The sequence below is a fragment of the Hyperolius riggenbachi genome, chromosome 3 (assembly GCF_040937935.1).
Source record: "Hyperolius riggenbachi isolate aHypRig1 chromosome 3, aHypRig1.pri, whole genome shotgun sequence".
Classification (NCBI taxonomy): domain Eukaryota; kingdom Metazoa; phylum Chordata; class Amphibia; order Anura; family Hyperoliidae; genus Hyperolius; species Hyperolius riggenbachi.
The window spans coordinates 352,884,418-352,909,951 of record NC_090648.1 but is presented as its reverse complement, the minus strand read 5'-3'; the positions used below and the strand labels follow the sequence as shown (position 1 = coordinate 352,909,951).

At 42.4% G+C, this 25,534-nt stretch overlaps 1 protein-coding gene and 1 long non-coding RNA gene across 5 annotated transcripts in view; one reads left to right on the top strand and one right to left on the bottom strand.

The window, feature by feature from the left end:
• Window positions 1-4,117: 4,117 nt before the first annotated feature.
• The window catches only part of DBN1 (drebrin 1), a 172,180-nt gene continuing 150,763 nt past the window's right edge, over window positions 4,118-25,534 (bottom strand). For all 4 annotated transcript variants that reach the window (XM_068277091.1, XM_068277090.1, XM_068277093.1 and 1 more), the window contains exons 12-13: window positions 10,341-10,443; window positions 4,118-5,123 (exon numbers count right to left, since the gene is read on the bottom strand). In XM_068277091.1, the coding sequence (XP_068133192.1) occupies window positions 5,038-5,123; window positions 10,341-10,443 (189 nt within the window). In that variant the 3' untranslated portion in view covers window positions 4,118-5,037. The remainder of the gene's footprint in view (window positions 5,124-10,340; window positions 10,444-25,534) is intronic.
• Window positions 18,178-22,338, top strand: LOC137561517 (uncharacterized). Its single transcript, XR_011030037.1, has 3 exons — window positions 18,178-18,297; window positions 18,495-18,577; window positions 22,172-22,338. It is a non-coding gene; the product is annotated as an uncharacterized lncRNA (long non-coding RNA).

Here is a 25,534-nt window from a genome sequence, read left to right as displayed (position 1 = left end):
ACTTGGGAGTGTTCCTGAACTACTGTGCACCTAAACACGTGTGATCACTGATTAAAGTACTGACAGTTCTGTCACTATCTCTGTATTATTGGTGATTCTGCAGATCACCACATAATCAGATATAGTTTCTGCATTATTGGTGATACTACAGATCACTAAATAATCAGAATCCTGTCATCAGCTGACACTAACCTTTACAATAAGTTATCCAATAAATGGTATCTTCTTGAGTCAAAACGTCCTGCTTTTACATGTGACAGTACTCTACTGCTATTAAATGTGCCTAGCCTGACTAAACATCTTAGCAGAGTTACTAATCATCTGAAAGAAGTACTCATACTAAAACTGCGAGAGGTGCTTCATAAGACTTGACCTGCATTCCTTTCATCGGGAGTCCTTTTAAAAAACATCAGTAATAGTCTCTATGGATGATCAATGAGATGCAAAAAATAATAAAGTTGATACAGGATAATGCAAATTTGGCATGCAAATCGACCAATAGCATCCCACTAAGGTGGACAGTAAATTGGTCCATTTTCAAGCTACATACAATTTCCGTAATGTTCTCTTCCATATTTTCATTGCAAAAGGTGTATTTTAAAACCTGTCAAACTGGATTTTTCTTTTTAGACATACAGAAAAACCCAAATAGCTTTATCAATAAGTCAATTAGTTACAATGGACCTATATAAACTCACATCTGTGAAGCTGATCTAATCAAGGTGAATATAAATGGGCATAAAATATCCTTTGAGATTTGCAAGTGCCAAAATAAAACTACTTACAGTTGTGGTTTTATGGCAATTACTGTCCTATTGTAGTTTCACACTTAAAATCAACCCCGATTTAAAGCAACCCAGAAGTGACCAGAAAAGAAGATACTTGCCTAAGAAGAGGGAAGGCTCTGGATCTCAGAGTCTTCCCAGTCCTCGCATTCCTCGGTTCAAACTATGCTCTTGGGAACTTTTGGAAGCACTCGCATCCCCAAGTGCTTCTGAAGTTGGGCACATCCGTACTGCACATGCATGAGCACAGTACTGATCCCCAGCTCTTCGTACAAGGGTACTTCTGAAGGCTTCCCTAGGAGGGCCCGAAGACTTTACTGTATTTGACCTGGAACAAGCACAGTGAGAGAGAGGACCAGGAACACTACGGGATCCATTACCTTCCCTCTTAGGTAAGCAAAGTCCTTTAAAGCAAACCTGAAGCCATTTTTTTTTAAACAAGCGACACCCGCGAGCAGTTAATAAGATCTTTCCTAAATCCTCTCTGGAATATCACACCCCTCTCTGGAATAATCCTTCTCTCCCTGAATTAGCAAAACTTGAGAATACTAATATGTGGTCTGACAAAGGCATTATATATTTGGGTCAAATTCTACGCAACTGCAGTGTCCTTCCTTTCTCCACCTTGAAAAATCAATTTTCATTGTTACCTATTCATCACTTCATGTATATTCAACTGTATCACGCTTTGCAGGCTCAATTTCCAAATGGGTTACCCCTAACCAGAATTTCTCCAATTATGTGGCTGGATGGTGTAATGGTTAAGGGATCTGCTTCTGACACAGGAGACCAGGGTTCGAATCTCGGCTCTGCCTGTTCAGTAAGCCAGCACCTATTCAGTAAGGGACCTTAGGCAAGTCTCCCTAACACTGCTGCTGCCTATAGAGCGCGCCCTAGTGGCTGCTGCTCTGGCGCTTTGAGTCTGCCAGGAGAAAAGCGCGATCTAAATGTTTTGTCTTTGTCATGGAAGAATTAAAGGATGGCCCTCGCATACACCACATAGGTCTGATATATCAGATTTTGTTAGAACCACACACCACACCTATAATTGAAAAAGCTATGGCAAAATGGACTGACCTTGGAGTACAACTTGACGAGGAGGAATGGGATGGCTGTGTATCATCCCCTAAACGGGTTTCTCCCTGCCTGAAAGACAGGCTAACACAATTATACACCCTACATCAGAGTTATCTTACTCCAGCCTGCATAACCAAGTACACCCCCTCTGCTTCAAATCTTGCCCTAAATGTTTAGCTCTCAATCCATCCTTCTTACACCTAATCTGGCAATGTCCCCCAGTCGCTGACTTTTGGAAACAAGTTACTGATTTTTTGCATGATTTGATGGGATCCCGTTTCTCTAGACATAAAATCCTGCCTATTAAATCTCTTAGATGAAGATACTCCCAAATTCAATAAAGTGTTACTAACCGAAACCTTATTTGTGCCCAAACAATGGGTTACCTTTAGATGGCTGTCTCCCATTCCTCCTTATATAGAAACCTGGAAAACCAAGGTCAAACAAGCTCTTCCTTATAAAAAATTAATATACGCTCATCTAAACTGCCTGGGCAAATTTAATAAAGTCTGGGATCGCTGGATTGACAGATGTATCTCCTAATCTGTATGGATATGTCACTTTACCCATTTGTTCTCTCCTTGATTTTCCTCTTACCCTTTCCAATATGATATGTTAGGCTATACTTGACATTATTACAAGCTATATGCTAATACTTGAATACTTATTGTACACTGTGGAAATCGTTTGAATACTTATTATTGTACTGTTTTGCAAATCCCAATAAATACTTTTTATTGACAAACAAGCGACACCCATGCTAACCTAGAAATAAAAAACACATATGTAAGTAGATAAATACTACTTCTACTTACATAACAGATGTATTGTGCTATCCACGTAATGATTCCTGTGAATTTTATAAAGGAAAAGCAGAAAATCCTTTTCTAGGCAGTGGCCATTTTGCCAAGCTAATGCTAACATCATATATTCCCTCCCTGACTCTTGTTTCCCCCCTCCCTTCTCTTGCTCATTGTGTATTCATTAGCTGCCCTCCTCCCAGAGTCTTCAGACACGCCCACTGAGGTGTATACTAGGAACTGCACTGACTTTTTTTTATTTACTCCTCCAATCGCTGAGTCACCTCAGCCTTGCTTGTAAACACAAGTGATCATAGATAAAAAGAACTCCCAGCATTCAACTGTTTGGCACCGACTACTAAAGGGCCAGTGCTCCTAAAGTATGTGATGGCTCCAAACCATAACAGCAGAAAAAGTTTTGAATACAGGATTAGCATCTTTATCACTTAATACACTCAGACCAGTTGCTGTTGAAATTTGATTTTTATGGTGACAATACCGCTTTAAGACAAGAATATTTTCCTGGAGATAAGAGCTGTGACTTTTCCAATCAGCTACTTCCTTACGCACCTACAGTATAGGTATATACTACAGGTGACAATGTCTTACAAAGGCCCTGCATCTTCTTTCTAATAGGAGGATACAGCACCCACACAATTAAAATGATGGATATTTAAGTAATTAATGCATACTCACTAGAATTGCATGGACAATTCTCAAGACCTGTGCCCGTATTTTAAAAACCATTATAATACGTGTCGTCCTAGCCTCCTTGCATCATTATGGCCAATAATATGGATGCTCAAAACTTATCTTCAATGCCAATGTCCTCTCGGGAGCACCGCCGCCCCCTGGTGGCGGGAGGGGGCAGGCGGGCTGGAGGGCGTCAGCCGAACCTAACCGAACATGGAAGGTGTTTTCTGGGGGAAGGGGAAGGTGTATTAGATTTTGTAGAAACCTATGTAAAGTATATTTATAGGCATTCCCTACTAAAAAAAAAAAATATATGAAGTTTTATTTCTACTATTCTTCTCTATTACACAGCCTGAATAGGAACTCCACTAAAAACTGCAGAAGGCACACAAATTGACTTTACCTCCAGGTACAGGCAGGCCTTAAACGGATTGGTAAATTATGTGCCAACATGCCCCTTATTTTCCTTGAGAATTCCGATTTTTGGTAAAATACTGCACATTTTATGACCTAATTTACAGCATGAGGTAAATTATGACTAAAATCTACCAGAATAGCAAACTGCTTTTACCGCATGCTCTAAAATACCACTTATGAGGTAAAACAGATGGTAAGCGTACCAGAATTGAGGCCAAACTGCCCAAGATACAGCAAGTGCAACAAATGCCTGCCTACACCTAATGGGGTTAAGCATTCAATTAGTTACCAATTTATAAAAGATTTTGCCAAACTTACTTAAATCAGAGACAACAATATGACATGTTTGGATCCAGACTCCTTTATTAACACATGAGCACAGTCTGTACAACGTTGTGCTTTCAGAACGGTACTAAACATGAAAAAGAAAAGGAAGCCTAGTGGCAGGTAATGAAATGATGGGACACAAGGTACGGAAGAGGTGGGCAACAGAATAAAAAAACACATCTGTTTGCACAACTTCCATCTCTCTCCATCAGCCTACCAGCAGGAGCTCATGATCCAAGAACAAGGCATGTCACCCCCACATCCAGGGAATAAATAGGCGCACAGAGCAAATGAATAATGCGGAGGGGGAGAGGGAGGAGAGTGCTACACAGGAAATTAGGCCCCCCTGCCTGTGGGGTTGTGCAGGGGTACTTAGGGTTAATTATTGCCATAAGTTTCTATTTTCGTTTCCTCAAAAAAGCTGCAGGAACAAGTTACAAAGTTAAAACTACAACAATAAATCCTCTCTGCATCCTCCAATCTGTATGCAAAAGGCAGTCAGCACAGGCTGGTCAAAAAAAAATAAAATAAAAAAAAATTATATTTATAGATACTTATAAAATCCAGCCAATAACACTGATGGAGCCAGGCAGTGGGCTGCAGTCCTGGCTCTTCTGCATGAGTTCTGCTCATTCTGTAGGGGTAAACGTGATCCCCGCATATATGTCAAACAAAGCAGAGAGGCCAACAAAGCTGGCTTATCAGGACCTATAGAAAAAGAATAACTGAAAGGTGGGGGGAGTTCATGACAGCCTGTCTACCACCCCCCAAATTCTTAAATGGTGGCAAAAAGTGGGGGGAAGCAGGCAGGATCTTACTAGTGTGGCTTCAGCAGGGGCAGAAGCCTCAGCCATTACTACAATACTTCGCTGTTACACGGCTGTGTCACTTTATTCTTGATCACATGTTCTGGCCTTGTGTAATATGGGGCAGAAGTACTAAGCGCTTTCACCGAAGCCGCCACCTTCTTCATCGTCTTCTTCTTCCATCACGGGGTCAGAGTCCCAGCATGTGATGTCAATCTCTGAAAAACATAAAATACACAAAATTAAGCTTGATGTACAGAACTGCAGGAGGGATATTATGCATTATGATTTGAACCCGAGTGTAGAGCAAAACATAATATGTACTCTTTATACAGTACAGACCAAAAGTTTGGTCACACCTTCTCATTCAAAGAGTTTTCTTTATTTTCGTGACTATGAACATTGTAGAATCACACTGAAGGCATCCAAACTATGAATGAACACATGTGGAAGTATAGTACATAACCAAAAAGTGTGAAACAACTGAAAATATGTCATATTCTAGGTTCTTCAAAGTAGCCACCTTTTGCTTTGATTACTGCTTTGCACACTCTTTGCATTCTCTTGAGCTTCATGAGGTAGTCACCTGAAATGGTCTTCCAACAGTCTTGAAGGAGTTCCCAGAGATGCTTAGCACTTGTTGGCCCTTTTGCTTTCACTCTGTGGTCCACCTCACCTCAAACCATCTCGATTGGGTTCAGGTTTGGTGACTGTGGAGGCCAGGTCATCTGGCGCAGCACCCCATCACTCTCCTTCCTGGTCAAATAGCCAAATAGCCCTTACACAGCCTAGAGGTGTGTTTGGGGTCATTGTCCTGTTGAAAAATAAATGATTGTCCAACTAAACGCAAACCGGATGGAATAGCATTGCGCTGCAAGATGCTGTGGTAGCCATGCTGGTTCAGTATTCAATTTTGAATAAATCCCCAACAGTGTCACCAGCAAAGCACCCCCACACCATCACACCTCCTCCTCCATGCTTCACGGTGGGAACCAGGCATGTAGAGACCATCCGTTCACTTTTTCTGTGTCGAAAAAAAAGACACGGTGGTTCGAACCAAAAATCTCAAATTTGGACTCATCAGACCAAAGCACAGATTTCCACTGGTCTAATGTCCATTCCTTGTGTTCTTTAGAAAAACAAAGTCTCTTCTGCTTGTTGCCTGTCCTTAGCAATGGTTACCTAGAAGATATTCTACCATGAAGGCCTGATTCACAGTCTGCTGTTAACAGTTGTTCTAGAGAAGTGTCTGCTGCTAGAACTCAGTGTGGCATTGACCTGGTCTCTAATCTGAGCTGCTGTTAACCTGCGATTTCTGAGGATGGTGACTCAGATGAACTTATCCTCCGCAGCAGAGGTGATTCTTGGTCTTCCTTTCCTGGGGCGGTCTGCATGTGAGCCAGTTTCTTTATAGCGTTTGATGGTTTTTGAGACTGCACTTGGGGACACTCAAAGTTTACCAAATTTTTCAGACTGGCTTTCATATCTTAAAGTAATGATGGCCACTTGCTTTTTTCTTGCCATAATACATATTCTAACAGTCTATTCAGTAAGATTATCAGCTGTATATCCACCTGAATTCTCCACAACGCAACTGATGGTCCCAACCCCATTTATAAGGCAAGAAATCCCACTTATTAAACCTGACAGGGCACACCTGTGAAGTGAAAACCATTTCAGGTGACTACCTCTTGAAGTTTGTAAGGAGACAAAAAAATGAGACGGGAGCCCCCAATAGTGTATTATTGGTGATGAGAAACGGTTAAGTAAATAATGAGAGATATACTCACAAACATGGGTTGCCGAAGGTCAGGCAACCACTGTAAGCGCATATGGGGATATTAACCCTGTCCCCACTCAGGTTAAGAAGTCACTCTCTGTAGTAGGAAAAAAAGAGTGGGTGTCCACACCCATCCACCAGGTGGATAACAATATGTAATGACAAAACAGAGGCGCCAGTAGAATAAAAAAGAACCGTATTAAAATCAATAAAACACGGGGGGCAAGGGTGGACTTACCTCCCCAATCATTCAAACACAACCACTGTGATCAAATGTGTAAAAACATTTAAATTGTACTCCAAAAACAAATAGCAACGCGTTTCACGGGTCTCAAGCCCGCTTCCTCAGGCAAAATACAAGACAAGGAGCAGCTCAGATATGTGCAGTCGGAGCGCGGCGCCTCAGAGGCGCCGCGCTCCGACTGCACATATCTGAGCTGCTCCTTGTCTTGTATTTTGCCTGAGGAAGCGGGCTTGAGACCCGCGAAACGCGTTGCAATTGTTTGTTTTTGGAGTACAGATTAAATGTTTTTACACATTTGATCACAGTGGTTGTGTTTGAATGATTGGGGAGGTAAGTCCACCCTTGCCCCCCGTGTTTTATTGATTTTAATACGGTTCTTTTTTATTCTACTGGCGCCTCTGTTTTGTCATTACCTCTTGAAGTTTATCAAGAGAATGACAAGAGTGTGCAAAGCAGTAATCGAAGCAAAAGGTGGCTACTTTTTGTTTATGTACTATACTTCCACATGTGTTAATTCGTAATTTGGATGCCTTCAGTGTGAATGTACAATGCTCATAGTCATGAAAATAAAGAAAAAACTCTTTGAATGAGAAGGGGTGTCCAAACTTTTGGTCTGTACAGTACATCAGTCACCAGAAGCTGGGATGTCGCCTCAACTCCAGTGCTCAAGGGCTGAGTTCCTCACACATTTTTAGCACAGTTTAAAATAATTGATGGGAGTGAATCTGGAAAGGTGTAGTAAATCAAGTATAACATTTCTCCATCTCTCAGTCCATCCTAAACACTGGCATGGATATGGCCCTGGACGGCTGGAGTTGGGACATCCCTGTGAGGGGACAGGGAATGGTGAAGAGTGGTCTTGCTAGAGAGTTCATTTGTGCTTGAGACACTTCTCTACTCTGATAGTCATGGGTTGCAGAGTGGGGTTATGCAGTGGGGCACATTTTTATATGACACTACCCATTTAATTCATGTGACTAAGGCAGGGGTGTCCGGCTCCACTCCATATCAGCTGCAGTCATTAAACATTTTTGGAACATCTCAAACTAATTGATGGGCCTGAATCAAAAAAGCATGTGGGTTATCAACTAGAACACATTTCTCTCCCCATACTAAACACTGGCATGGTCCTAGTTGAAATAGGGCAACTGTATGTACAAAGTAGTTTCATAACAAACCTGCCCTGAGCAAGGACAATTGAAGACAGTCTAAGTCGATGGCTAAAACTTCAATTCTGACAATTTGTTTATTTCATTTGTTCAGTTTGAAGTGCGATTACACAATTTAATCCCCAAGATGTGATATAAAAGGTACAACAAGCAGAGGCAACAGCCAGAGGGAGTGATGTATTTCCACTGTGATAAAATAAAGCTTGCTGCAGGTACTGGTTAGGGCAGCTGGTGAGGATTCTTAAAAGTTACCTTTACACTATTGCTTACTAAATGTAAAGGACTGGCTTAGCCCAGCCATAAAGCCTGTATAAATCCAATCTTTTCCAGACCGTACACTAAAGCAGTACAAGCTACAAGCGAAGCAAGCGGTGGCTTTGGGCCCCACCCTTTGCAAGAAACTCCGGCTCTGCTGCACTGTGCTCCGCAGCCTCCCTTGCGAGTAGTAACTCAATTGTCCCCGATCCAGCGGCAAATCTCACTGTTCTCTTCACGGTTGAAGTAACCATAGTGACCGGACATCATCATGGTTACGCCCAGCTTGGGTGCCTCCATGATGAGCATTCTCTCTCCCCCGCTGCTTACCCCTAGTCCTGGCTTTTACTAATTACGTCATTAAGCAACAGAGGCACTAGGAGGAAACGGTGAGGGAGAAAGATGGAGGAGCCCATGACAGGAGTGAGATAACTGCTGATTTTCCTTCTGCAGAGACTAAGGGAACAAAAGTGGCACAAGAGGTGACAGAGGGGGAACAAAAGAAGCACAGGGGAAACTGTGGTGACAAAGAGGGAGACAATAGTGACAAGAGGTGACAAAGAGGGAGACAAAAGAGGCACGGAGGACAAGAGGTGACACAGGAGAAACAGGGGTGACAAAGAAGGAGACAAAAGAGGCACAGAGGGACAAGTAGTGGCAGAGAGGGGGAAAAAAAAGCCATATCTTGTTCGTTAACTGGGGACTATCTGTATTTCGCCAGCCACTTTATTAGATTCATCTTGCTAATACTCAGTGTGGCCTTTATGATATCGGCGGGGGGAGGCACAAATTATGTGCCGCTTGGGGCAACAAACACCATAGCAGCACCTCTACTTTACTGGCTGATCACTGCTCATTTTGCACTTTGTACAGCAAGGATACATTTAATTAAAGCTTAATTTTGTTAAACAACTGCAATAATGTTTGCTACACATACAATTGCCTAATTTAATTGTATAACAAAATTAATTTTCCAGTTCAAGCTGACAGGACTTTTTTTCTTTTTAACTGTCTGAAAATGAAACCTTTCCATGCAGCTTAGACAATAAAACGGTTTATGAAAAGAAATAAACCATTCCATGAACAAGGCAATGAATCTCTCAGCATCTCCAGCACTTTTCCTTTGGATTGGGGGGAAAAAATCATGTGGATGAAACTGAAATAGTCAGAGCTTTTCCTCCTACACATTAACTATAAAGCACAACTATATTTTTGTACACTGAACACCTACAAAGGTAATCAGGCTACACTTCACCCTAGCATCTCATCTACTTATACAAACTAAAAGGTAGGCAGGAGGTGGAATTTTTGATGGAAGTGAATGGGGCCATGAAAGTCTATAGCTGATGTTGCAATCCCTCTATGACTAACTCAGCCCCCACCCTTTCCACTAGTAGCCCCTACATACTAGCTTCTTTAGGTAGAGAAGATATGTATTTTTTTTTATAACTGTTAGTGTGGATTGAAAGCATACCAGGCTGCAGCAGCTAGACCAGGGCTATCAGTACACAGCAGCCTGCGTTGGCTGAACACAAGCTCCTGCTAGAAGACATATAAAGCACAGGCGTACTGTGATCATGAGACCATATCAATATTTGATTAAAATGGGTGGGTGGCTACTGCAAGATGCATAAAGAGGATTTTCTCACTTCAGGCCCCTTTTACACTTCCCAGGTCGCAGTACTCTCCTCTGCCACAACTGTGGCAGTGGCCATTAAAGTCTGAGACATGACACACTGTTTGCAGTGCAAGGACATACTCCAGGCACCGCAGAAGTAACGAAAAAAGCTGCAGTGCGTTACCCTGCAATTCCAGTAAGTCACCTGTTCATTTTTAAAATTTATATTCGTCACACTGCGATATAATGCACAGCGCAACTTTTCGATTGCGGTGTGATTGTTCCACATCGCACTGCTACCGCAGTAATGTACAAGGACACATTAGGACATCTAAAAACAGACTATCCCCTGATCATCACTTCTATTACCTGGTGGCTTGTTGTAAAACACTGGCGGAGTAGCTTTAGCTGACACATCGTCTGTCTGAGCAAAATCTTCATCTTGTGATTGGCTGAAATATCCTTCACTCGCCTGGAGAGGAAAAAAAAAAAAGCCAAGAACGTTATTTTCAAACAATAGGTCAGTAATCCAAATGATAAAAAGTTAAATTTATAAAATAAACGTGTCCTGGTAACATACTAAGCTGAGCCACAGACAGTAAGATGATGACTTATCAGTGCCAGAATATTACCAATAACCGAGCAGTAGGCAAAATGTATCCAGGAAAAGGTGTACAAGTGTCTCTGTGAATATGAGGGTCATCCAGAAAGTATGCTTTTATATGCTTATCAGGGGCATAACTAGAAATCAATGCCCCCCCCCCCTCTCACTTTCTGCACAGGTAAACTGAGAATGTTATTCAATTGGCTAGTGCACACTTTAATGTGATTTCCCTATGCAGACAAAAACAGACAGCAGTGAAGCACTGCACGCATTTTCTCTATCAATTACATTACCTTCTGTGATAAAATGTGCATGTTTTCACACATACAGAAAACAGACAGATGAGTGTGCTCCCAGCCTCAGCTTATTACACTCACTCTGTCCATCTCTGATGGAGCAGAACTGGCTCTGCAGACTTCTCCAGCATCACTACAGTACAGAACACTTGGGGAGGGGTAGAGAGGTTTGGGGCCGGATGCTTAACACTGAAAAGGTACTGTCTACTTATCTGTGTCTGCAAACCTTTGTATGATTCGTTATCAGTGGCTGAGCAGACGCAGTTTTAAGAACAATTGTGCAGAGAGCAGAATTTTTTTTTTCTCTATGTGCCCTTAGTTTTCAGTTTCTCAGGACAGGGAAAAGAAGCTTCCCCTCCCCTCCCCACGGGGCCTCCTGGGGCTTCTGGGCCCCCTTGTGGCTGCATCCCTTGCAGGGTCTATTCAGTGATGTAGCAATAGGGGTTGCAGAGATAGTGACCGCATCGGGGCCCTCGGATCATAGAGGCCCCGAGGGGCCCTCCCTCAAGCACAATATTAGCTCATTATCTGTCTTGTGCTGGTAATAATCACTTCTATAGAGGATTTAAATAGTAGTAATCATTAAACTGTTCCCCACCCTCTTCTTGGACCTCTCATTCTGTGGCTGTCCTTGGCAAGTTTTGGTGTGCTGTATCAATTGTTATGTATAGAGTGCTTGGGGGGCCCCATTGTAAATCTTGCACTGGGGCCCAGAGCCGCTTAGCTACGCCACTGGGTCTATTGTTACGCCCCTGTATGCTATGCATGTACAGATTCCCTTTAATTTTCACAGATCTTTATGGGATCTGTGCAGCCTTTCAGCTGCAGGCTAAGGGAGACCATTGCCTTCTTTTGAGTCCCTTCTGCAATTAACTTTTTCTCCTGAGTTTTTTCCTATTTGATAAGTTCACACCTTGTCAATAAAATGTCTTTTTAGTCTTAAGGTGCCCATACATCTAGTGATTTTGGCGACTGATTTACCAAGAGACAGATCTCTCTGTTCGGAACTGATCGGAGAGAGATCTGTGGGTGCCATAAACCGCAGGCCGATCGATTTCAGCATGAAATCTTCCAGGAATCTGCCTAGTTACCCACAGTGCTGTCCCCCCTAGTCTAAAATGTGCCCCCCTCCCAATGCATGAATACTTTACACATCAGTGTTTGACACTGTCTCAGACCTCTCTCTTTCTCACCCACCCCACATAGTTGTTGGCGTATTAAATATGGGTGCGTGTGAAGTCACACACGCACCCACGTTACACCAGCAACCATGTGGAGCATGTAGGTGTGAGGAAGAGGACGGTGGCAGACACCAACAGGTAAAGTATTCATGCATGTGCCCGGGGCAGGTCACATTTTACACTAGGGGGAACAGCACCTGGGTTCTGTCACGTTCTTCACTCACCCCGATATGGCACATTATTGCTGCGCACCCAATTGCACAGGTCAGCTCCAGATTTTACAGCATGTCCGATTGACAATGTGACCAATTTTGGGCTGAAATTGGTCACATTGTCAATTGCACATGCTCTTGACAGCACCTATTTTCATTCGATTATAATTATCGAATCGAATTGTCGATCGACCAAGTTGCCTGATGTATAACCACCTTTAACCTCAACACACACCATACATTCTTGGTTGTACAGATTTACCAAATCTATGTAGTATAAGGGCCAACAGATTGAAAATACCTTGAATGAATGATTGGATAAGCTCTTATACTACATGAAAGTGGTAAGATTGAACAACCAAGATTGTATGGTGTGTGTTGAGCCTTAGATGGATCAGGCAGTGCTAGTACTCACTGGGGACAATTAATCACCACCACTGCAAGAAAATAAAATAAAAAAAAAAAGAAAGAAATTAGCAGTTGTACAAAGAAACCAGGCACAATCTTGCTTGTCAGGGCCTCTTTCATTTTCTTACTCCAACTCTTAAAAGGGACTCCGAGCAGTGCAGAAACTATGGAAAGATGCATATATTTTAAAGCTCTCTTTACAATTATATATAAACCGCCGCCCTACGCCTTTTAGTTTTCACTATTTTCGCGATTGAAATTACAGCGGCCGCGATATCAATCGCGAAAATAGAGAAAACTAAAAGGCATAGGGCGACGCCAGAAAGAGGAGAAAGAGAGCTTTAAAATGATATCCATCTTTCCATAGTTACTTGTAACTTTCCCCAGTGTCAGCAGCTCCAGTCAGCAGAATGGAGCTGCTGACTTTAGGAAAAAGACGCCCTGTGTAATACAATGTAACTATGGAAAGATGGATATCATTTTAAAGCTCTCTTTCTCCTCTTTCTGGCGTCGCCCTATGCCTTTTAGTTTTCTCTATTTTCGCGATTGAAATCGCGGCCGCGGCAATTTCAATCGCGAAAATAGTGAAAACTAAAAGGCGTAGGGCAGCGGTTTATATATCATTGGAAAGAGGAGAAAGAGAGCTTTAAAATGATATGCATCTTTCCATAGTTTCTGCACTGCTCGGAGTCCCTTTAACTCAGTGTCTGCTGAGGTACCGTATGGTTTAGTTCCCAGACTCTACTCTATACATAATTATGGCCTAGAAAAATCAAGGTTTCGTATTTTAGCATCACCACTTTGCAGACAACACCAAAATCAAGTGCTCACTGCTCAGTTCCTCATCTCTCTTCTTTACTACAGTATCTTGAGTACTTAGTGGTGTATCTGCTTTTTCTAATTTTCTTTTTTAATCTCCTATTTTTTCATATCCGCTCACTTCCTCAAGAGTAACAAGAGTAAAGAAGAACTCATGGTGCTTCCACAAATCTCTTTCAGTTTCCCTGCCTGTGATTACTAAAAATGTAGACAGATTCTCCAATAACCAAAGCCAAAACGTGTTTTGAGGGACATACTAGATTCAAACTCCCTTAAAGCACACCTGAGCTGATATTTAATTCCTTTTAAAGGGACCCTGAGCAGACAGTGTGGGTATGCATTTAAAAATACCCACGAACAAATGGTAAAAACCCCTCACTTTCCGGCCCTGATAAGCTTTCTGCCCCCTCATCTGGCCGTTGTATATAACATTGGGGCCAGCAAATCTCAGCAAAGTCGTGCCTTGACCCCGGAAGCTAAAGTCGGGTCATGTGGTCTGCGCATGCTCCGGCTTCTGTCATCCTCTGCTCAGATAGTGCATGAGCAGCATGCCGTCGGGCTAAGTGTACAGAGGAGCTTCCGGGGTCACAGCATGACTTTGCTGAGAGTTGCCGGCCCCAATGTAATTTGCACCAGCTTGAACTGGGGGCAGAAAGCTTAACATCATAGCCGGTAAGCGAGGGGGTTATTACTATGTATTGGTGGGTATGCTTAATTGCTGATCCACGTGGTCTGCTCAGGGTCCCTTTACACAATACCAGTTGCTTGACTGTTCTGTTGACCATCTGCCTCTAAAGAGAAACTCTGACCAAATATTTAAACGTTATCCCAATCAGTAGCTGATACCCCCTTTTACATGAGAAATCTACTCCTTTTCACAAACAGACCATCAGGGGGTGCTGTATGACTAATATTGTGGTGAAACCCATCCCTCAAGAAACCCCTCCCACAAGAAAAGTTTCGAACTTTTGGCAGTTTCCTGTCTGTGAACCTTGTTGCATTGTGGGAAATAACTGTTTACAGCTGTTTCCAACTGCCAAAAAACATGCAGCAGCTACATCACCTGCCAACAGTAAAAAGATCACTGGAGTTCCTCTTTAAGCCATGAAATCTAATTAGAATAGCCACATGCTTGTTTCAGGTGGGTGATTCATTACTGCAGCCAAAAAGAGCATGACTGTAAGGGCCCTTTTCCACTAGCAATCGCAATCACAAATCACAAACGCCAGCGATTGCGATTGTGATTTTTCATTAATTCTGTTATGCGATTGCGATTTGCGATTTTCATTTGCATTGCATTATCATTGTAAAAATCGCTCCAGCAAGCGATTGCGATTTGCGATTAGCGATTTCCAAATCGAATCACTGTAGTGGAAAATACTTCTCGTGATTTCTATGATAAAGTAACAACCCTAGCGATTTAAAAACCACTAGCGATTTGCGATTTTGCGATTCAGCAATCACAATCGCTCTAGTGGAAAAGGGCCCTGAGGCAGCTGGTATGGTTTCAAAGGCCAGCACCGTATTCCTCTCACTTCTGGCTCCCTTTAAAGCAAACCTCAAATGAAAAGCTGATTGGATAAACAATTATATCTAAAGTCCTAAATACTGATCAAGACTTTTTTGAAATCCTATAGTCTTAAGCGCATCTGCAAGGAATTGAATGAGAAAACTGATGTGTGTAGGGCCACCTTTTGTTTTTTACCTTTCACACCAAAATTAAAAAAACAAACAAAAAAACAAAACACTACCCTTACATACCAGAGACCCTGAACATTTTAAACCTAAATTTTTAATCTCTATTCCTTCCCCTTACACAAAAATCTTTGACTCTTGCACTTTTTTTTATAGTGTCCTGACCTTGTATTTTCCCAAACACACGACTTATTGCCTATAACTAGATATTAGAGAGAATTAAGGTGGATACACACATCAGATAAAAGTCTTTGGAAAATGAAAGATCACAGACCAATTTTACCCCCTTCCATGTAGTATGAGAGCCATACCTACACAGTCTATTCTATTGGGCTGAACTCCCCATCAGATAAAAATATTTGCAAGATGCTGCACACAAAAGATGCTGCACACATTCCACAGATCAGTGGCGCCGGCGGGGAAAAGCGGGTATCGAATCTGACGCACGCGCGGACGAGCGGGGACGTGGCGGGTACGAGCGAGGGATGCGGAAGAGGCGATCCGGCCGCTAATCGAGCCGCCGGATCGCTCAGTCTAGATTAGGCTTTAAACAAGGTGTGTACGATATCTGCAGATATCAGACTATGAATGTATTTTGCAGGAACGGATCTTCTGCAGGAGCTGATCTTTTGCAGATATTGATTTGTTGCGTGTGTACAGCATCTTTGTGTTCAGCATCTTGCAAAGATTTTTATCTGATGGGAAGTTCAGCTCAATAGACTAGACTGGAGGTATGGCTCTCATACTACATGGAAGGGGGTAAAATTGGTCTGTGATCTTTCATTTTCCAAAGACTTATCGGACGTGTGTACCCACCTTTACTGTTTCCCCTAATAGTCCAACTGCAGACAAATGGTCAGTTCTATGCACTATGTCGGACACTGGAATTTTCCTCCATAAGACTACATTGGACAGTCCGACATAGGAAGACTTGCTGCTGCTCAATGGCTCTGTTCCTTGATAACACAAGCAAAACAGAACTCATGGTGCTTCTACTATGCCACCCCTCATTTGAAACTCTCTCTGCATCTCATCTGTTATACTCAAAACCTTCAAGTATCTTTTCAATGATGCCTAAACCTGACCTAACCACTATCAGGACATGTGCATGTCTGCCTTTTCTGATTGCGGGTGTTACAGAACATACTGCCCACCCCCCCAATCACTGTACCTAGCATTTCCACCACTCCAGATTGCAGGGCCCCCCTCTTTGCCTGCATTGTCAGATGTTAAAATCTGCATTATTTATGAATACATATATACAGGTTTTATTAGCCGTTACTAATGTAACAGGCATTAACTGGAAATTTAATGAAGTGCTCTCCCCAAACCCTTTTTGGCAGATGCTGCAACTGACAACTGAGTGGTCAGGAAAATCACAGCGCAGCCTCACAATCTGTCAGCAGTCACCAATGATCTAAGACACTTATTAAGCATCACAAAGCTGGGGACACTAAAGGGGAGATTGGGAGACTAGACAACTGGGAGAGTTTAAAGAGAAACTCCGACCAAGGATTGAACTTTATCCCAATCGGTAGTTGATACCCCCTTTGACATGAGAAATCTATTGCTTTTCACAAACAGACCACCAGGGGGAGCTGTATGACTAATATTGTGGTGAAACCCCTCCCACAAGAAACTGAGGACCGTGGTACTCCTGGCAGTTTCCTGTCTGTGAACCTTGTTGCCAGATTCAAAGAAGAAACAGCAATGTGTGCACACGAGGCCTAGTGGAAAAACAGGTACAAACTTGAAACCGACACAGCTCTTGCAACTTCTCTGTGCCTCCACGTCTAAGAAAACAACAATCCAATCTTGTTCATCACAGGCAAAGAAAAAACGTGGGCACCAGTAAAATGCACACCTCTGTGTTTAATGATGCATTGCAGCAAACATTCCAACAGATTTGACAGCAGATTAGCAATATTTCACCCCATCCAGGTGCAACCCAGCATAGAGACCCCTCGGTCGACAATTGTTTTACATCAAAGATGCATCATCAAGGACCCTTCAGATCTTGGCAGCGTGGGACAGAAGCTCCACGCCAGCAAGACAGCGCTTCCCTTTTAAAGAACTTCCGGGTGCGCTCACATGATCCCGTTGGCCAATCAGATTCTCCTGTACGCATGACGCGGCCGCATGCGTACAAAAATACGCATGCGCATGCGACATATATGGGTTGGCTGCCTCCCACGGCTGAACGTCGCACCTGTGAACCTTGTTGCATTGTGGGAAATAGCTGTTTACAGCTCTTTCCAACTGCCAATAAAGCATGCAGCAGCTACATCACCTGCCAGCAGTAAAAATTTCACCATGTGATGTCAGAATGTAAATCAGGGATTTAAAAGATTTTACAATGGGCAAACATTGACTAAATAATTTATACATAATTACACAAAATACATTATTGTAAAAATGAAGCACTTTTTTATTACATTATTTTCACTGGAGTTCCTTTTTAAGGGGTGCTGGTAGTTACAAAACAGGAAGTTTGGGCCATACATAAAATACTGTAGCAGAAAATGGAGAGCACAAGTCAGACTCCCCACACAAACGTGGGCAACAAAGTAGCAATAACTGGTTTGCTCAGGGGACATCTCCATTTTCCTCTCATTTTCTTCCCACTGGTCTTCATAAATTAACCCTGCAGTGTCAGCCCACCATGCCCCTTAAAGTGGACCTGAACTCTTACACAGGACAGAAGGAAAACAAAGAGAAATGCCCCCTGTATGTATTAAGATAGTTTAGCTTGTCTAATTCCTCCTCATTTGTGTCTAATCACAAGTTGTAATTTGATCTCTCCCCTGTGTCACCTGACTGCCACGGCAGATAAGATCATTTGAAAGCACAGGATGTTAGCAATATGTCTGTTTCCATGAAATCGGGAACTAGAAACACTGGAGATTAATTTTAGGATTTGTATCAGCTGTAACAAAAACGTTTTTCTTTAAAGGTTATTATGCTGTTGCATATCTTTTAAAGCAGAGAGGAAGTTCTGAGTTCAGGTCCACTTTTAGTTGAAGTGATGACAGACGGCGATCTCACCAGGAGGAAGCAGAGCCTCGGAGGTGAGGAAGAAGAATGGCGGCCAACGTCGAGATCCCCCGGGAGGTGAGTGAAAAACGCCAGCTGCATGCGTTGCTCTGCATAGACCTCCTAGCGGCTACCACCAGTCCAGTTTGGGATAACCACTCCTAGCTTGTTCCCCCCCCCCCCCCCCCCCCCCCTTCCGAGCTGGACTCATAATAACCACTAAGGAGGTTAAAGCATTTTTTATATGGAGACTATAATGAGTATGCTTGTTGCAGGGGGAATAGGCTGATCACTATGTACCAATACATTGGGATGGTCCTGAGGATTGCAGAGGGTGCTTGTCTGGGGCATCTCACAGGTCAGAAATGGTTTTGTTCTTTACATTTGTAGGAATTGTGCTTCCTAATAAGCAGAGGCATAGACTGCATTCATCATCCAAGCCTATGGATTTCAATCGGCAAACAAGTTTTTGGCATTGTTTTGTAACAGTGATTACAAGAGAATAGTGAAATAATGGGAGCAATTTTATAAATGGAAGTAGAACTCTGGGGGTCTCCAGATGACTAAATAGTCCTGTTTGCAGAGAATTAATCAACAAGCCAATTACATCAGAAATCAATGCAATGAAGGGTAATTTCAGTCAATCAAGTGGGAAGTGGAAAACAGGACACTGCTGCATTTCAGTTACATATCTATTGCCTTCAATGGGTTATAAACATGTACTGTATAGGATAAATGAAATACAAGGTGACCTGTATTTGCTCAATATATACAAAAACAGAGCAGCAATTTAGTTTGAAATTGAATTTCCTATACAGATTTCTGAAAATTGGTTATGATCACAAGTCATGCTCTCCCAATCCTCAGTATTCTGGATAGCCTGGTGTGATAGGCATGCTTTCTGTTGCTGCTGTAACGATCGTTCTGCATCAATCATCAGTGTATTGCAATCCTATAATATCGCATTTATGAAAAAAGCTGGTAAAACAAGTGCATCTTTTAACCCTTTAGCAGCCAATTTATTTAGAGGCTTGCAAGAGCTTCAGGACAATTTATTTTAGCACATTTATATTTCTTATTTGTATACATTTCACTGCTTCTAATTAGTACTGCTGGAATGTGTATTTATGGCCACTTGTCACTAGGGGACAGTGTGGGACAATAAGAGGAGTTCTGCCTTCAGTTTCTATATGTTCTGTTAGTAGAGAGAGATCAAAGCATTCCAAGATTTCCAAAAACAGTGCACTTATCTTAAACAATCTTAAACAGCTTGCTGGTTAGTCTGTGCCTCTCGGATTTACAAGCCCTACTCCATAGAGCCAAATTAATCCATGCCATGCACTGATGAGGATCAAACAATCCGAAACAGTCTGTATGCATGTTGGATTATTATGGCTCTGTACATATTAACAAGCTGACACATCATTGCATTCCAGCGGTTCTGGCGGTGTGTTTAGCTTCTAAGGGTACAATGGTTAATTTGCATATATTCAGCAGTGGTGCCTGGGAGACATCTCGAGCTCACTCCAACCTGTATTATCGCAAATTCTTTCTGTTTTAGGAAAGCAAACTTGTTTATCTTAAACAATATAACTCCATTGAAGCTGCTAATAGGTTAAGGTGTTACACCACTTGTTTTGTACAAAAATCTATGGGCCTAACTAGCGGTAAGAATGCCTTGTGCAATTCTACCATTACTAATGCTTTGGAATCAGCAAAAACTCAGTATACAGAGGCGCCAGAGTAGAGTAAAAAGTTTTAAAAACCGCTTAAAAGCAGAGGGGGATGTTAAGGTGGACTCGCCTCCCTCTTACAAAAAAAGAAAACTCACTTGAGTCTCGATAAAACAGAATTGACAAATAATTTATTCAACGCCACAAATGCAACGCATTTCGCGGGCGTGACCCCGCTTCTTCAGGCAAAAATGGGAGCACAACTGGAAGAAAAACAAAATATACACAAAATAACTACATACAGAATTGCAACAATTGGCACAGCAGATAATTGGTAGAGAACACATAAAATAATTGTTACATAAAGCATTGCTACAAAAATACATTTTCTGCCCACATAAACACAGGGCCATGCAAACAAGCTTAGATGTCAGAAATCAAATAGCTAAGGCTTAATGCTCACAGATTAGAGGGCTCATATTGTATGTCTCAAAGTGAAACAGTTACATGGTAGAGCTGGGTATAGGCCACGATCTATTCCCAATCCCAGACAGCATATAGAGCTTTATATGGACACAAAAAGGATTAATACAAACTGCAAGCATAAAGTATAAGATAACTTACCTCAGTGGGTCAAGCAATAGGAAAATGTAAAATGTATTTTTGCAGCAATGCTTTATGTAACAATTATTTTATGTGGTTTCTACCAATTATCTGCTGCGCCAATTGTTGCAATTCTGTGGGTAGTTATTTTGTTGTATATTTTGTTTTTATTCCACTTGTGCTCCCATTTTTGCCTGAGGAAGCGCGGTCACGCCCACAAAACGCGTTGCATTTGTGGAGTTGAATAAATGATTTATCAATTCTGTTTTATCAAGGCTCAAGTGAGTTTTCTTTTTTTGTAAGAGGGAGGTAAGTCCACCCTAACATCCCCCTCTGCTTTTAAGCGGTTTTTAAAACTTTTTACTCTACTCTGGCGCCTCTGTATACTGAGTTTTTGCTGATCTTCTAGTCCACCCTGGGTGGAGGGGTGCATCCCCATCTACTATTTACAGAGAGCGACTTCTTAACCTGAGTGGGGTCAGGTACTAATGCTCCCCACCTGCACTGTATTAAACTCCTCATTTTACCTGACAATACTGCACCATATTGGGCTCTCGATTCTCTTCTTGTTTTTAAGCATAATGCTTTGGAAGCACCACCCATTAACCAACCAATAATGGCAATGGAAGAGTTAACCTGGTCATAGCATAGCAATGCAAGAGTTAACCTGGTAATGTGTTAATGGGCGGTGCTCCGCCAGCGTTCGTAACGGTAAAATTGCTGTGCACTACCTACGCATGGCAAGCTTACAAACCATGGCAACAGTATACTGCTTTTAAGTTAAGTTTGCCAGAATTTCCCACTATGTCGCACTGGTTCATAAGTCTGCAGAAAGCAAAACATTCTACATCCCTTTGCCCCAATGGGTTTCCTGTAATGACACATTCTTTCCACAGGGTGGAGGGATGCTTGCATGTGCAGGAGTGCATACTTCGGGAATAATCACTCCCATATTACAGCTTACATTATGCAAGGCAGCTTTCACAATTAAGTCAGCAGATACACTGCAGTGACCTGAGAAACCGTATGTTTCATAATCATATTCATGTCTAATGGAATACACCTTTTTCAAACAGTAGATCAACAAGAATTGCTTTTTTCTATTCTTTAGGAGTGACGCAATTTAAAACTCCCCTTTTAAACTAGTAAATTAAATTGCCCACTTTGTCCAAACAGGATTTTGAATTTTGGTTCAGCATAAGTGGGCTGAACCATCTGCCAGCCTCTTGTTTATTTCAGAGATTCCAAATGGCAAAATCTGCCTGCGCTAATTTCATCACCACCCACTCCTATGGACAATAAAAAGGTCACTCATTTGCAACTTTAATCCCAAATGAGAGGACTGATTTACTAGGACAGGTAAATAGACAAAAAACCTACAGCACACAAGCAATTTTACCTTCCTAAAAACCAGTAGGTAGAGTACCGTATAAGAAAATCCTCTTCACATGAGCAAGAAATAACCTGTAATGCAGGATTTAGTTCCCACACAAGGGCCGGTTCACACGGACGCTTGTTGGGCATTTACCGGCAGTGTCCAGGACTCGTTGCCAAATGCTTGCATCAGGTGTTTGCATGAACGCGGCATTCCGATCCCAATTTTTTCCCATTGTTTCAGACGACCCTGGACGCTACGTGTGGCGTCCAGGGCCTATTAACGCCGTGTCCTCCTGCAGGGATGAACACCGCAGATCAAGACGGGACGTCACCAAAAGCCTGAAAAAGAAGCCTCCGAATGAGACGCCGCTGGAAGCCGGGCAGAAGCCCGTGTGACCCACCTTTATATCCAGGAACTAGTGACTTACTTCACACCAGCTGCAAATACATTTTACATAGCCATAAAACCCACGCTGCCGGCAGCTGTTTTGGCCAACAGAGCAAGGCAAGGTTTGGAATGCCTCCATGATTAAAAAACTTGGGCTTACTAAAATAAGGATTCTGACTGGTTGCTCTGGACAACTGCTCTAGGTTTGCTCCAGATCTCTGCATTATTCTTTGTAAATCAGTCTATTGTACATCATGAAAGTGGAAGCGTAATATCAGGCTTTGTACGTAAACAGAAGCTGCACTGAAGTAAGATTGCTGGTGAAATATGAAGCCAGTGGAGTCCGTAAAACCCAACTTTGTGCCAAGATCTTACTAATCATCTGACAAAGCTCTGGCGGCTTGAGGTAGGCATACACTGTTATGCATAGGCTTGCTCTTTTGAGTAGCTACATAATCGTAGATGCTCTCAATCCAAATGTTAATTACAACAGCAGTGACCACGGGAGAGGGGTAGTTAACTTACCCATGTGGCCGTCTGATCCGATGTGCTCCATTTGGGTCATGTCGCGTTCCAACTCACTACCACGCTTCCTCCTTCTAGGTTGAAGGAGGAAGCATAGGAGTGATTGGAACGAGACTTGAAATGCAACGCGATTCGAGAGCATCAGATCAGACGACTGAATGGGTAAGTTAACTACCCCTCTCCTGTGGTCACTGCTGCTGTAATTAACATTTCAATTCAGAGTAGCTATGAGTACGTAGCTACTCGGAAGAGCAAGCCTGGTTATGCATACACATTCAATTTTGATTGGCCAATCATTGGACTATTTTATCACCTCCATGTAGTATGAAGGCCATCAGATTTTATATGCTGTGTAGGCAAGTTCTCATAATACATGGAAGTGGAAATTTAGCCAATCAAAATTGGATTTGTATACCAGGCTTTTACATTTCTTGGACTGTGTTCCCACTTGAGCTGACAGACTTTTTTGTCCGTGTTCTGCTCATTGTAAAACTGACAGTGACCGGCTCTTCCATTTTATGTATGGGAGCCATTAACACTGGTCAGCCTACAACAGAACCATTGGATCCGTTGCAGCAAGTGGACCACCCGCGAGAATCCTGGGTAGGCTCCCGCTGGCAGCAAGTGGTCCAATGGCACATGGGAACCAAGCCTACAACTGCTGGCTGGATTGTGCTTTAACATCCATCAGAGGTCACGTGTCTTCGCTTGGCTACATTGGGGGTTAAGGTGTATTTCCACTGAGCCCAAATCTGGGTCGAATCTGCGGTGCATCTCCGCATACGAGGTGGGTTGGGAAACACTTCAGATCTAGCTATGTAGAGATAGGGCACAATTTCCCCTAGCAGACTCAAAGTGCTTGAGCTGCAGCCACTAGGACGCGCTCAGTAGGCGGCAGCAGCGTTAGAGAAGTGTTAGGGAGCCTTGCCCAAGGTCTTCATACTGAATATGCAAAAAAAAAAAAAAAAAAGCCACAGGAAGTAGTTATGACAAATTCTATATCTGCATTTAAAGGGGGCTTAGATGCTTTCCTTGCATTGAAAGACATCCATGGCTATAATTATTAGGTAATGCCCAGTGATGTTGATCTAGGGATTTTATCCGATTGCCATCTGGAGTCGGAAGGATTTTTTCCCTTTTGGGGCTAATTGGACCATGCCTTGTAAGGGTTTTTCACCTACCTCTGGATCAACAGGGATGTGTGAGGAAGCAGGCTGGAGTTGTACTTTGTTTTCTGGTTGAACTCTATTGACGTATGTCTTTTTTCAACCAAAATAACTGTGTAACTATGTAACTTCAGATCTCTTCAATGCAGTGCTGTTTAGATAGAACTGCAGTGCAAATCTAGATGGCATGCTGCAGATGTATGCAGCATGCAGCTGAATCACAATAGCTGTGCAGGCTTAGCCATTTAGGGTGTGGCTGCGCAGGAGAACAGGAGCTGCTGCTGAACCGGCCGCGGCTCCTAGTGGAAACAGAACATTTAGAACTAAATATTACACAGACACACGGGTACTGTGACCTTGCAGTTCAGCCAACTTGTCAGGGCCGTTTGGGGTTCCCAGCAATGACCAATCTTAGGACTAGTTTACACTGATTGCAAATCACGATTTGTGTTGTGATCCCCTAACATTAGATTCTTAGGAAAATATGGACATTACTTTGAAAATCAGTTTTCTTTCAGTTTTAACGGAGAGCAACGGATTAAGTGTAAAAGGGTCCTTCGCATACGAATCCAGCTTCAAGATTTGAAGATAATGCAATAACACTCAATGCAAGCAGAAGGAGAAAACAAGTCTCAACCAAACCTTGCTACATTAGGCATAGAAATGATCAATGCAACACTAAACATTTGGGTTAACATGCAATCTTCTAAGCAGCTAGGAACTGGGCAATTTCCAGACTGCCTACAATTTGCATTCAGCCATCTTTGAACATAGCAAATTCAAAGTTTTAAGGGGACAGTAAGAGAGGAACAGCAGTGCAAGTGATCATAAAAATCACCCTCACTCAGATTATGCCATTATCACAGAGCCAAACCATACAAGGGTAAGTGTGGCAAATTGTATGCCAGAAGGATCTTTAAAACCAAAGAGTCAGACGGCTGCTCTTCCAGCAATGAGGCGTACCCCATACAATGCAGTATATATGACCATTGGCATCATATTGGAGAAACTTCACAGAAATCACAAAAAGAATGAACCTATACAGACATACTATAAAAACACAGAACAGATAACCACTGTATGAGAAATGGTCATCATTTTCGTTGCCAGAGCCCATTGCCCTGAACTGATGATAATCACATTGTTTCATACAATGCAAACATGATTTAATATAGACATTAGCTTCTTAAATCAATAGCTACATTTTTAAGATCACTTCATTGCTGCATTGCTTTTCCACCTCCCCCTTTTACCTCTTTCTTCCATCCTAAAATTCCTTAGGTAGCAAAGCTCATTTGTGAGTCACTTTCCCCCTATGACATCCTTGCATTCAGAATGTGTTCTTAAAGCACACCTCAACTATTAGGGATATGGAGGCGGACACTTCTTTCCTTTTAAACAATGCACATTGCCTGGCTTCCCTGCTGATCCCCTGCCTCCAGTAATTTTAGCCATAACAAGCATGCAGATCAGGTGTTTGTGACTGAAGTCTTGCTGCAGTTGTGTCTGAATCGCACACCTGAAACAAGCATGCAGCTAAGTCAGTCAAAGACATCATGAGTGCCAGGCAACTGGTGGTGTTG